At 50.4% G+C, this 13407-nt stretch overlaps 2 protein-coding genes across 3 annotated transcripts in view; one reads left to right on the plus strand and one right to left on the minus strand.

The window, feature by feature from the left end:
* Positions 1-4330, plus strand: part of TTLL9 (tubulin tyrosine ligase like 9) — a 41396-nt gene extending 37066 nt beyond the window's left edge. For both annotated transcript variants that reach the window (XM_086701944.1, XM_086701946.1), the window contains one exon: positions 3941-4330. In XM_086701944.1, the coding sequence (XP_086558070.1) occupies positions 3941-4017 (77 nt within the window). In that variant the 3' untranslated portion in view covers positions 4018-4330. The remainder of the gene's footprint in view (positions 1-3940) is intronic.
* Positions 4331-6057: 1727 nt separating this feature from the next.
* Positions 6058-12535, minus strand: PDRG1 (p53 and DNA damage regulated 1). Its single transcript, XM_025931869.2, has 5 exons — positions 12350-12535; positions 10653-10728; positions 9577-9651; positions 7583-7663; positions 6058-6984 (listed from the first exon to the last, which is right to left on the minus strand). The coding sequence occupies exons 1-5, from the start codon at positions 12434-12436 to the stop codon at positions 6902-6904; spliced, it is 402 nt and encodes a 133-aa protein (XP_025787654.1). The 5' UTR covers positions 12437-12535; the 3' UTR covers positions 6058-6901.
* Between the last annotated feature and the right edge of the window lie 872 nt (positions 12536-13407).

Here is a 13407-nt window from a genome sequence, read left to right on the forward strand (position 1 = left end):
TTTGATCTACAATTTACCAGCTGTGTGACCTTGGGCAAGGGACTTAACCTCTCTGTTCCTCATCTGTAAAATGGAGACAAAAGAGTTTTTATCTCAACATATGCCTAGAACGCCACCTGGCACATGGCAAGAGATATTATTCATCTATCAGGAGGTGGACTGCAAAAGGCTTAGGTGGAAAAGAACTCCAAAATGTACAATGTGGTAAAAGAAATTAAGGACTTCAGGGCTTGACTTTAAACTTGGTTTTTAAAAAGTGAAAAATTTTCTTGATTATAAAAATTATTCACTCATTGTAGAGTATTTGAAAACTAAAAGGGAATAAAAAACCATCCAGACATAACCAGCTTCAACAATCTGTTGTATTTCCTTCCAGTTTTTCAAAAATGCCTATATTTATACTTTTTTCTTTACAACATTGGCATTGGGCTGGAGTTTTGAGTCCCACTTTTCCACATAGTATATTCCATGTCATTCAACAATACTAATAAGAGTCTCTCTTTTGGAAACACTTTTTGGCCAGGTCCAAGCTTTACGTACATCATTTCATTTTTAGGCAGCTTGTATCATTTTATAGATGAAGAAATGGTCTCCAGGTGTTACACAACTTGCTGAAGGTCCCAGTTATAAGTGATGAGGAGTTGAACTCCAATCCCTCTTACTCTAAAACCTGAATGCTTGGGTGCTAGAAAATTCTATCCCTTAGCACAATTAAAAACAAAATTACTCTACAGCTGTAAAATATTCCAGCTTGTATATAGGTCAACCTTACTAAATCAATTTCTCATAATTGAACATTTGGTATGATTCCAATTTTTTTCTTATAAGTAATGCCATGCTGTGATGAACATCTTCTCACATCAAGCTCAGCTGAAATTCTGGCTATTTCTTTAGGACAGATTCCTAGAAGTAGAAGTACTGGGTCAAAGGGATGGACTTATTACAGCCAAATTGCTTTTTAGAAAGAGTACACAGATTTGCCTGCTCTGAATAAAACACACACACACACACACACACACACACACAACACCACAAAAACCCTTTGTCAGCTAGATAGGTAAAAAAGATTTGTTTTTATGTGCATTCTGTTGATTACTGGTTATGTTGCAGAGTTTTTCAATTCGTATTTCTTCTTTTGTAAGCTGTCCATAGTCTTTATGCAGTTTTCAGTGGCTTGTTCTCTAAATTTATAAAGGCCTTGGATATCAATACATTGATGACATTACCCCTCTGTCAAATGTATTTATAAATATTTTCCTGAATTTGTTATTTGCTTTTTAAATTTCATTTAAGTGGCTTTTTTTTTTTTTTTTGATGAAAAGAAGTTTTAAATCTTTTTTTAGGGTTTGATAGGATTTAGGATTGAGTTTGGCTGCAAGCAACTGAAAAGCCAAATAATTGTTAGGCAGAAAGGGAATGATCTGTTTTGAGCCACAGGATGTCTTGGGGTAGGTGACAGGGCTGACACAATGGATGCAAAATGCCCCCAGAGACCCAGCGCTTTCTTCTTTCCATTTGGCTACACTTAGTGGGTTGCCTTGGTGCTCATGCTTGTTGCCTCATGGTTGCAATATGGCTGCTCCTACTCCAGACACTGTGTCCTTGTCCCAGGCAGGAAGAAGCAGGAAGGCCCAAGGGCCAAGGCTTTTCCTTCAAGATTTGACTCTTTATTCCAAAAGGGAAACCCTCCCAGGGCTGTCATCTTACTGGCAAGAACTGGGTCACATGGCCACCCCAGCTGCAAGGAAGCCTGGAGTGTCGATAAATAAAGAGGAGAGGGGATTTATGAAAGGCTTTTCTACAGCAGTGCCACCTCGTGTTGTTGCAAGATGACTCTACAGAGCTTTCAAGCTTTGATGTGCATATATATAATCATCTGGAAATCTTGTTAAAATGCAGATTACGATTCAGTAGGTCTGGGATGCGGGCCTAACATCCTGCCTTTCTAACAAGCTCCCAGGTGATGCTCTCCTAGTTGTTGCTATGTAACAAACAAACTCTCCCCAAACCTAGAGGCTTAAAACAACTTCTGTCCCATTTGCTGATTCTTCAGGTCTCGCCTGGGGTCATTCATAAGGCTGCAGGCACCTGGCCGATTCACTGAGACACAAGGCCTAGAATAGCCTCATTCGCACGGGTGGTGGTTGTGATGCTGTCAGCGGGGCCTCTCTTTCCAGGAGGCCACTCATCCTCCAGCAGCCCAGCCCTGGCTTCTTCCCATGGTAGTCTCACGTTCCAAGAAGGTGGGAGACCTAGCAAAGCCCCCTGAGGCCTAGGCTCAGAAGTCCCACGGCGTAGTGTCATTCCGTCACAATCCATTAGTCAAAGCTGCTGTAGCCCAGATTCACAGGGCAAGGAAATGGAGCCCTCCACTGGGTCAAGGAGCAGCAGTCACCTTGCAGGAAGGCGTGCATATAGGAATGGAAGGAGTTGTTGCAGCCATCTTTGGCAACCATCAGCCTCAGATACTAATGCTGCTTATCCCTGGACCCTGTCTGAGTCGCAAAGATGCAGAACAGTGGCTCTCCATCTTGGCCGCTATAGGAATTATGCTGGAGCTTTCAAAAGTACTAATGTCTGCTGAAGGTAAAGATACAGTTGATCTGGCCCTTAGGAGTTTTAAAAGGTCCCAGCTGACTAAAGCACAGCCTAGTTGAGAACCCCTGCTTTAGAAGTCTCTAGAATAATCCCCAAGTCTCCAGTCGAGCGTCTGGGTGCGAGCACAAGAGAAGCTGGATGAGTTGGGAAGAGCCTGGATGAAATGAAGGGTTGAAGGGTCGCCGGGTGAAAAGATCAGCAGGTAACTCAGAGATGAGTCTAGAACTCCAACAAGAGGCTTGCATTGGACACAGAGATTTGGGAGTTATGAAGGAACCAGGTAGTTCCATGGAACTCACTTTGGAAAACCCAGGGGACCCATATAGTGGGCCTCAGCTCAGTGAAGCCTTGATCAGTTGAGTACCCAGGAAGCTCTGGGGTGCTGAGAGGGCAGATGCCTCCAGGTCAGTAGTTGTGGCCACAGCGATGCAGTCATTCAGCCAGCATCTGTGAGCGCCATCAGTGTGCCTGGCACAACTAAAGGACCGTGGTGCTGCCTCACAGACCAGCCGTGAGAACAAACAAGAAGCGGGTAACGCTGTGAAGGTGCTGAGAGGTGTCTCAGAAGCTCCTGTCGGCCTCTCAGCAAGGATTGCCTGGGACACCCTTCCAGGAGTAGGGGCCACTTGCGGGGAAAATTCCTCTCTTAACCACTTGTGCCTGCCATATGGGGTTGGGTAAGGAAGGGAAGGAAGCTAACGTTTAACCCGTTAGGTACCAGGCACTATGCTAGCTTGCAATGTTTTCACCAAGCGAAGCCAAGAGGAAAGGTAGTGTGGGGTAGTGGTTAAGAGCTTGGTCTGTCTGTGCTGACAGTGCAGGGCCTGCTTGGGATTCTCTCTCTCTCTCTCTCTCTCTCTCTGCCCCTCCCCTGCTCACACTCTCTCTCAAAATTTAAAAAAAAAAAAGAGCTTGGCCTCGGGAGCTAGATCTGGGTTCGAGTCTCAGTTCTGCTACTTGCGGTATGATTCGAAGCAAATTTCTTACCCTGTCTGAAACTCAGTTTTCTTCTACACGTCATTCCTGTGAAGGCTCAGCAAGTTCATCCACATTCAGCACCGGGGTTGAATGTTACCTTTTTCTGGTGATCCTTACATCCAGTCCACAAAGCAGGTATCCTCGTTGATCGATGAGAAAACTATGCTCAACAGGGGAGAATGATCTGCTTGAGGGCGTGCAGTTCAGGAGCGGAGTCCGGACGAAAAACACAGTCCATCCGGGGTTGCACGGCTCCTGCGGGCCCTCCCTCTTCCAGGAAGTGGGAGCACAGGCCCCTCCACGCCCCCCATGTCTCCTCTACCAAGGACAGGCCATCCCAGCTAACACTCCATTTCCCTTCCAGGCTGTGTCAACGATCGGAAAAAACAGTTGAGGCAACTGTTCCGCTCCCTTCAAAGCCAGAAGAAAGCCTCCAGTTAGTCCCCGCGGTGGGGAGGAAAGCGACCCTGGGAGGTGCCAGCACAGTCCTCTCCCCCCTCTTTCCAGCACAGCGGTGCCTCCAAGCACTCACCTCCCTCCCTCTGGCCTGGCAGCAGCGTTGCTGCTTACTGCTTGTTCCAGGTCCCCTGGATGCCCCCACCTGGGCACCTCTGCACCAGGAGACGGCCAATCCCTGGGACTGGATGCGTATTAACCTTGAGGGATTGGCCTGGCCATCGGGCCTGACAAGGACAACCGCAGCAAGTTCTGCTACCCCAGAGAGATCCTGTCGAATAAATGAGAACAGACCTCACTCGGAGTCACTGGGCACTGGGCCTGGCTCAGGGCATGATGCTGACTGGAGCCAGGCCCTCCTGGCTTTGAGCCTTTGATGTCTTGAAGGTCAGTGCTTAAAACGAGCCTTCAGGAGCAAGGGGTCAGGGGCTAGGGAACTGGTCTTAAGGTGTGCTTGCAAAGCAAGCACTTACTGGATTACTGGGGGTCTGGGGAAAGGCTGAGCCCTAAATACACCTTTCCCTCCATGCAACACCCTGACTTGGCCTGTCAGGAATTCATGGAGCTCCCCTGACCGTCTTAACATCAACAGGCCAGAGCATCCTTGTTTTTCAAGTGGACAAGGTAAGGATCGGGAAGGCCAAGCTGCTTAGCGAGGGTCTCTGCAAAGGTGCACTTGGGAGGCAGCTAGGTGATGTGGGGCCTCTACGCACCTTCCTGAGGTTGGGAGCTGAGCTTTTTAAGCCAGAAGGCCTTGGCCTGGCCAGCAACGGGATACGGCTTGGGGAGTTGGGCGCAAATGAAAGTTCTGCATTCTCTATACATTCCACCATTCCTAAGCCTCCTGTTGGTTTAAGAGAGACTGCAGCAGAGTGGGCTGTGGGCAAACTGCTCCATGGGGGACCGCCTAGGAGAGCCCAGGCAGCTCCCACTGCAACTCTCCCCCCTGCAGGACAGTTCTTTTGGCTGCAAATAGCAGAAGGGGAAGGGGAAGGGATTTTTGGAAGGAAAAATACCGGCAGACCCAAGAAGTGAACCAGTGGCCTTGGGAAGGCCAGAAGCTAGGCCACTCTGGGCCTCCTGCCTCAGAGCGTGGGAACCTCCTTCCACCCATGTGACTGAGGCAAGGCCAGACAGCCCTGGACACAGGTTCCTCATTTCCAGGACAGGCAACCTGACCGGCTCCTTTGGCCAAGCATCCACCCTGCCACACAAGCAGGGACAACGTTCAGACAGAAGTCACGCGCCAGGCACACATACAGACAGCAGCTACCAGGGCGAATGCTCCGGGCCCTTTTTTACATTTTTATGTAATATGTACTACAAAGGTGAGGTGTCCTTCTCTTTCACCCTTGTGCTCCAGCCCTGCAGTTTCTGTCTTGGGGAGGGAACCATACAGTGTTTGCACACAAATTATCGGCTTAGGAGACCCTGCTCTGTCGTCTTGCTTTTCTCACTTACTCTACCCTGGAACTGGCTCCCAATCAGTGCACAGCAAGCTTCCTTATCCCTGACTGTAGGTGTAGCGTATTCCCCTGTCTGGAGCCGTTGACTCCTTTAACTAGTCTACTATGGATGGACATCTAGCTTCCAATTCTACCTCCCCACTTTAGGACCATGATGGGGAAAACAATGTAATACTACTTTTAAAACTCAGGAAGATGCAAAATTGTAGGTATGGGGCCAAATTTGGCTTATGTAGGGTATTTTGCTGGCCAAAACCTAAGTCTTTAAAACTCTTCTGTATTAGTGATGTTTAAAAGGCAGAAGATTCAATTTAAAAATCCAGATTTCTAGCTCCTCTTGAAAAAAAAGTAACCTCTGGACATACCAGCCTGTGTTCCCACGTGATCATCGGCTGGAGCCAAGTGCAGTGAGGGGACCGGGTGAGGCGTGCCCGCTCCGTGTTACCAGTGTTGGTACTGGCGGTCTAGTCCTGCTAGCATTTCAAGGCTGGTGGCGTCCTAAAGGCAGCGTGGCCTCGATTAAGGACCAAATGAGGTAAAGAACAGAAGCTACTATTCATTCGTTTAGGAAACATTTATTAAGCTCTCAGTGACATGAAAGACAGCGTGCTGCCTCACAGCACATTAGGATCTGAGACCAGCGAAGGCAGGCCGGAACCCTGAGTGGCGCTGACCCAGGCCCCGCCTTCAGAGGTGGCAGAGGGCCTCGTGAAGAGGCAGCTCCCCCACCCGTCCCTGGTGCGGGACTCTGCAAGGCCTTCCTGACTAAAAGACAGGTGCAAGAGTTTGATAAGCAGCACCCACTCTGGGCTCCATTCTGGGGGCAAGCAGGAAAAAAGCGTCAAAGTGGAGGCGGTGCTGGGGGAGTGGTGCGTCTGGCCCACAGATGGCTGTGGTGAACTACGAAACACTGATTCGGCCTTTCATTCAGAAACCACCTGTGAGCCTCCTGCTTTATTCCAATTCCACTACATGCTGCTTGAGAATGCCTCTCTTCTGGAGAGGAATGCAGGAATGATGCTCCCCGACGTCCGGGGCCCATCTGAACAGGGGCCCTTGTTAAAAGTGCCTGTTGTGGCCATTCTCACACCCCCACAGGCGCTGCCCCCACTCAGCACTGGTGGCTGCCAGGGCCTGTCAATGGGCCTTGTGTCCATCCAGCCCCAGCAGTCAGCCCCAGCAGACACTGGCAGGCTGAGGGCTCCCTCCTGCCATCACGGAGAGCCAATCCCCCCCAGACAAAGGCTTTTCATGGGGCAGATCTTCTTTACATCTTAAAGTGTAAAGACGCCCATCTTCTAGCAGGGTGGATCGTGTCCTTGCAGGTTTCAAAGCTGGAGTCCTGGGTCCTCCATGACCTCAGGGGGGATGCTGTCCTAGGTCCCCCATCTCATTCTTGAATTTCATCCTTTTAAAATGATCTTGAGAGCTTTAAGCTCATCCTGGTTGAGGGGATTCAGGTTAAAACCCTTCAGCTCTGGTTTGCCTAAAGGGAGAAAACAATCCATCAGCTAGTTGGGCCTCCTGTTGTCCAACTCCTGCTGGCCCTGGAGTCAGGCCCAGGAAAGGGGCTTATGCTGCATTCATGTTGCCAAACACTTGGCCTTGAGGTCTGACAGGGAAGGGCCTCAAATTCTGCAATGCATTGGATAAGGCACAGGAGTCACCAAGAACCTGACTCTGCTGCCCAGAAACCTCCAGATTTCTGCCAGACCCGTGACCAATCTGGAGGGGTTAGGTTTACCCAGAAATTTAGTTCTGGCCTTAACCACCTGACTGAGGCCCTCTGAGTGCCCTGAGTCAGAGCTATCCTGCTTCTTATACCATGCCTAGGATTTCCTGTGAGATAGCCCAGGCTGTTCCTTGTGCCTGGAAAAGGACTCATGACAGGAATAAGACCCCACGACCTTCCTTGTTCATTCCATCTCTGGGCAGCTACAACCACTGTCCCTGCCCACAGCTTCAGCACCGCTCGCTTGCTGCCCAGGCCTTTGCCCGCCTGGGAGAGGCTTCCACCCTGCTCTGCAAAGTCCATGCTGACAGTCCTCTCTCTTCCTAGTTTCCATTTCCCGCCAGGCCAATACCTTGGGCCTCAAAGAGGCGGTTGACCTTCACTTTAAGTTGTTTGCGGAGTTTCTCTATTTCTTTATCCAGATGGTCCTGATCTGAAAAAAACGAGGTGGGCAGAGGATGAGGTTACACCACAGACAGACCCACCCAAAGGGAGAAGCCCTCCGCTTCTCCCCCCACTCCTTGAGATCAAGGGCTCCTGGCATTCGGGAAGAAGGGGACTTGAGAGACCAACTGAGGAAGGAAGTGAAGCCTAGAGAAGGGATGCGATCTGCCCAAGATGGTCGAGTAAGCCCAGGAAAGGACTGAGCACTCGCCTCTCCGTTCACTGACCTATTTTCATATGCAAAGTACCTTCGGCTGCTCAGTGGGTGGGGAAGGCAACATGGGACTTTAGGTCACCCTCCCACAATGAAATCACAGAAAATTCAAACATCAAACCAGAGTGAAGAAGATGGTTAGGAAAAGCATGGCTAAGGAGTTTTACAAACCTAACTCCATCAATACGAGGGGTTTTTAGGTAACAGGACTGTGGTAACATGTGACCTAAACGATCAATGGACAAGCCCGATGCTTGGGCTTAACCTAATTAACCCTGGTGAACAGAAAAGGTTATCTTGCCAAGACTGTTCATACCTTAGGGCACACTGCATTATGAGAAGTAGACGCCACAATGTTTGGTGACACCACTGCCTAATGTCACCCAAACGACCACCTGCTGGTTTGTCTTCCCCACAGATTTTCATTCTTTCCAGTGGGGAGAAGGCCTGGGCAGCGGTTCTAGTGCTCCTGGTAAACGAGCAACGTTAGGCCCTCAGGGGCTTGGTTAGCTTGGGAGGACCCAGAGAACCAGCGACAATCATGTCCCAGAACCCCTCGAGGTATGGTGACAAGACCATATCTGTGGACCAAGACAGCTGAGGACCAGATCCTGAACCCAGGCAAGCAACCCCCTCTGAAAGCTTAGCCTGAGTGAACTGTGGCCACCACCCAAGTGCAATGACGACTCTTAATTTTATAACCATAGTATTAGTGTACATTTTTCAAAAGCGCAGTCAGAAACTTCTTTAAGCTGTTCTAGTCTCCTTTGCTAAAATTTTATTTCAACAGCGCTAAGGAGACTCTGCCTTCAGGGACGGGCGACCTTGCCGGTCCTCTTGGTCTATACATTTTCCAAGGGTCGGGAGAGAAAAAACTATGCATAGTCTTTCCTTTTCCCAGGCAAGGACCCATTTACAGCTTGACTTTTTGCCGTTATGCTCCTACAAAGAGCCTCGAGGGTCGTGGCTATGAAGATCTGAGTACATGCTGAGTGCCCAGACTGCAGCAGAGCCCGGAGGCTCACTCTCCCCAAACCTCCATTTTCAATGCAGTCTCTACTACAGGGGACCTGAAAAATAAAGAGCTCACTCTGCCAGGCTCCCTTGAAGCTACGGGTGGCCACATGACTTAGTTCTGGCCAACGAGATGTCCGAAGTCTCTAAGGAGGACAGCCTTACTTTGAAACAGAAAGCAAGGCCATACACGGAGCAGGCCCTCTGCCTTTCCTACAGCCTGGCATGAGGACACGAGGCCTGCAATGACCACACCGCCACCACGAGAACACGTGAGGGTGACCTTGCTGTGAGCAGCAGTGCCAGTCCTGGACTGCCTGCCTCTGGACAACTACTGAGGAGAAAAACAGAACCAGGTTTCCTGAAGCCTCGGTTTGTTGGGTCTTTTGTATTTGTGGCACAAACTGTTTCCCACTGGTAAACAAGCACTAGGCTAAGTACATATACTGTTTTATCCCACCTTCACAAGTGTGCTACGGAGATGCGTCCCCCCCCTTTAGAGACGAGAAGTAGCTCAGAGTGGCAGAGCAGGGACTCAAACCCACACCTACCTGAACACTGTAACACAGCTGCCTCTCCTCAAATGGCCCAAAGCCTGACTCTCACTCAGTTCTGGGTTACGATTGGGGCTGGTGGGGGAGATGTGTCCCTGACTCATCCCCAGAAGGCCTTACCTTTCTCAATCATCTCCTTCGTCTGAGGGTGAGGCATCCTGATGAACATGTTCCCGAAGCAAACCATCACATCTTCTGAAAGGGCAAATGGTCACTCTTTCAACAAATATTTTGGAGCACCTACACTCTTGACAGGCATTGTCTGAGATGCTGACAACACAGTAGAACGACACAAAGTTTCTGCCCTCACAGAGCTTATGTTACGGTGGAGGAGAAAGAATAAATAAGCAAAGATAGGACCTGTCAGACCCTGATAAGTCTAAGTACTCCACAGAAAAATAAAGCAGGGTAAGACGATGGGGAATGTCAGGGTAGGGGACGAACTTGTCATCGGTATCAGGTGGTCCGAGAAGACCTCAATGATCATGTGACATCTGGGCAGAGACTTGGAAGAAAGTGGGGGTGAGCCCTGCAGACATCTGGGGAAAGAGTGAGCAAGGCAGAGGAAACAGGAACAGCAAGACCAGGGTGAATGGAGTCGATGAGTGAGGGGGAACAGGAGAGGAGAGGATGTTGGAGAGTTCCAGGCGGTCTTACAGGACTCCGCCTTTTACTCTGGTGAGATGAGAAGCAATGAACAGGTTTTAGGCTTTCTGGTGCACTTTAAACCCTGGGCCTGGCCTCTGCCCATCTTTCCAGCCACATCACATGCCCCCCCCCCACCCCCCGCTTACTTTGTCTTACCCACCTGTCCTCATCTGAAAAGCCCACAACCCCTCCTCCAACACCCACCTCATGTCCAATTCCTTCCTCAGCTTTCTCACAACTTCCAATTATGTATTTATGCTGTTTTATCTGTAAGAGCACAAGGGCAGGAACTGCACTGTGTCCATAACCCCCACCCGGCACCTTCCTAGTGCCATCAGTGAGCCAGCAACTAACCTCCATCGTGGAGATGAGCCGCTGAAACCCTGAGCCACAGTCCGTGTCAGACCTGCAACACTTTCTCCCTCATCTCCACAGGCTGTGTCACACACGTGGGGCTTCCTGACTTGTCTTTGTTACAGATAAGTTGAAAGCCTTAGAAGGAAGATAGAACAGGGCTCCAGAGCCACAGTGATGAAACCCTGACTTACCGGAGAGGCTGAGATCCTTCTGCAGAGCCCGCAGGCCCTCCCGGTTCTGATTCCTTTTGGTGTCCAGATCCACAATCTGCAAAGCACAGGGGTAGGAGGGAACTCAGCTCCCTCTTGCCCCAAACCATTACCTTCCAACAGACCAGAGGCTTTTAAAACTCAACAGACACAAGGCATTGTCCCTGGGTTTCTTCCAATGTCATGCCCAAAACACACTGATGTGCAAATGTACTTCTCCTATTCAGTTTCCAGGTCCTTAAAGACAATGCTCCGTGCAGGTGCTGTCCCCACAGAGAAAGGTGCTGGGGAAAAGTTCGCTGACTAAATGGATAACTTATTATTCACTGGAGTGCTAGTTCTCAAGTTGCAGAGCATTTCAGAATCACCATGGCAGTAGAAACCGCTCCCTGGACAAGTCCCTTCGGCTGATGCTGACCTAGTATCAGGAGAAAGCCAACATTCCTGGACTGCAATAGCAGGGGTGGGGGCACTGAAACAGTGCTAACAACACAAAAGCTACTAAGGAAGTGAGGAGACGCTACGGTATCCTTCTGGAGAGCGCTGGCTCTGGAGCCACGATACCCAGGTTTGAATCCTGTTGCCCGCCACGAGCTGTGTAATTTCACCTTCGGAGAAATGGAGATATGAATAGCACTTAGCTCATAGGTTATTGAGCCAGGAACTAAATGAGTTCGCATAGTCCTTGACACACAGTAAGTACTCGGCAAATTTTAATCGCTTCTTTATTATTATCATCCAGCACACCCTGATGCAGTGTTTCATTTAATGGGCACTTATTCATCCAAGTCTTCCCCTTCTCAGTAAACACCCGACCAGTCATCCAATTATTCTAACTGGAGACGAGTCATGAATCACTCTTCACTCCTCCCACTCCCTCACCCCCATATGTAACCACATCAAGGCCTACTAAAGCCCCAAAATATACCTCTGACCCATTCGCTTGTCTCCATCACCACCAGCTAGAGCCAAACCCATCTCTTGCCTGAACCTTGGCAGTGGCTCCTCACAGACCACCCCCCATGCCCCCCTATATTTTGTGCTCCACACACCAGCCAGAGGAACTCTTTTAAAGCCTAAATCCAATTACATCATCCTCCCTCCCCCCATCAACTCCCTTCAAACCCTCAACGCTTAAATTAGCACAAGACCCAAGACCCAGACTTCCAGGTCAGGTCTACAAGGCCCTCCACGACCAAGGCCCCACTTCTCCAGCGTCCCCACCTGCCCAATCACAAGACCACTCTTTTCTCTTTCTCTTGTCCCCTGAGAGCCTTGGCCAAGGCAGAGCACCCACAGTCAGTGGGGCGAGGCAGCAGGAACTGCCCTTTGAAAAAGATGTTCAGGTAAACCTACGAAAGAGGTAACGGCTCGGGATCCCGAGGGCACGGCGAGGGACGGAGAAAGGATGGGCACAGGGAATCTCTGGCACAGAGCAGGCGCCCACTTAACACGTGCTAATAAATGCGTGAAGCGAGGCGCCGTCACAGGCGTCTGGGCCACCTTACCTTACCGCCGCCCCACGTCTGTAGTCACAGCCGTGAGCCCACCAGCCCAGGTCAGCCCACTGCGTGCCCTCGCTGGAGCCGGATTCCGCGCCCAGCGCGCGGCCTTACGGCGGTCGCCGCCAGGCCCCAACCGCCGAACCCCAGCCCCAGCGCCTCGGACCGGCCTCCTACCTGTCGCTTGTCCGCCAGCACCTCCTCGGCGAGCTCTTCCACCTCCACCAGGTACCGAAGCACCCGTTCCGCCTCGGGTGAAAGCATGCCCACCACCTCTGACTCCACTCCACTCGGCTCGGCTGCGACACAGCTCAAATTCCGTTCGGGCTCCGCTTCGGCTGCGCATGCGCACGCGCAAGCGCCGCCCGGGCAGGCCTTCCGGCGGGCATGCGCAATTAAAAGAACTGTGTCGCGCAGGCTCCAACACTCGAGAGAGAGGCGGGCCTAGCTTTGGGGGCGGGACTGGAACGCCCCCTGCAGGCCCAGAGCGCCTAGCGTGCAGCGCTGCCTTTGAACCCACCTGCCTGCCTTTCTCTATTTGTTGAGCACCTACTAGGCGCCAGGCAGTTTTAGGTGCTGAGGGCGCAGCAGTGAACGAAGCACAGTCTCTGTCCTCATGCAACGTCATCCTAGTGGGAAACACCGACAATTCATGACAAAACATATAATTACATACTATGGTGTTTGGGAGTAATAAAATCATTCTTCCCCTGTTTCAGGAACACTAAGAAGGAAGAAGGTCCATGTGTCAGAGTGAGTGGCTTATATTTAATCTCTGACACCTTCAGTTTCCAATTTATAAAAATGGGAGTGAACAAAATTCTCCCTCATTGTGTCTCTGCCGGATCAGAAGGAGGTAGGCATCATTTTAAAAATTCAGCTTTCACCAGTATTCATCGAGCCCCTGTCTCAGGCCCAATGTTCAGAGTAGTTGACCTAGACCCAGGGAAGGGGCTGGAAAACCATGTGCAGTGAACAATGAAGTGCCAGCTCAGAAAAGAAGTTCTGTAAGTGTTAGAAAGCAAATCGGTGTGGGCCATAGGCTTTGGAAGGATGTCCAAGAAAAGGCAGGCAGGTGGAACATGGCTGCCACTCAGAACTAGAAGGTTCCCTAGAGATCTTCATGCCTGAACCCCTCATTGTACAGCTGAGAAAAACTGAGGCCCAGAGAGGAGTGAGGACCTTACACAGCCAACAGCCGACCTAGGATTCTGACCTCCTGCCTCCCTGATTCC

The sequence above is a fragment of the Puma concolor genome, chromosome A3 (genome assembly GCF_028749965.1).
Source record: "Puma concolor isolate L17-30 chromosome A3, mPumCon1.1.hap2, whole genome shotgun sequence".
Taxonomy (NCBI): Eukaryota; Metazoa; Chordata; class Mammalia; order Carnivora; family Felidae; genus Puma; species Puma concolor.

Excerpts from the sequence above, each read along its gene's own strand:
- PDRG1 (XM_025931869.2), bottom strand. The coding sequence starts at position 12,436 with ATGCTTTCACCCGAGGCGGAACGGGTGCTTCGGTACCTGGTGGAGGTG. Across the intron at positions 10,729-12,349 it reads TGCTGGCGGACAAGCGACAG|ATTGTGGATCTGGACACCAA; the intron begins GTAGGAGGCCGG and ends TGTGCTTTGCAG. Across the intron at positions 9,652-10,652 it reads GAAGGATCTCAGCCTCTCCG|AAGATGTGATGGTTTGCTTC; the intron begins GTAAGTCAGGGT and ends TTGCCCTTTCAG.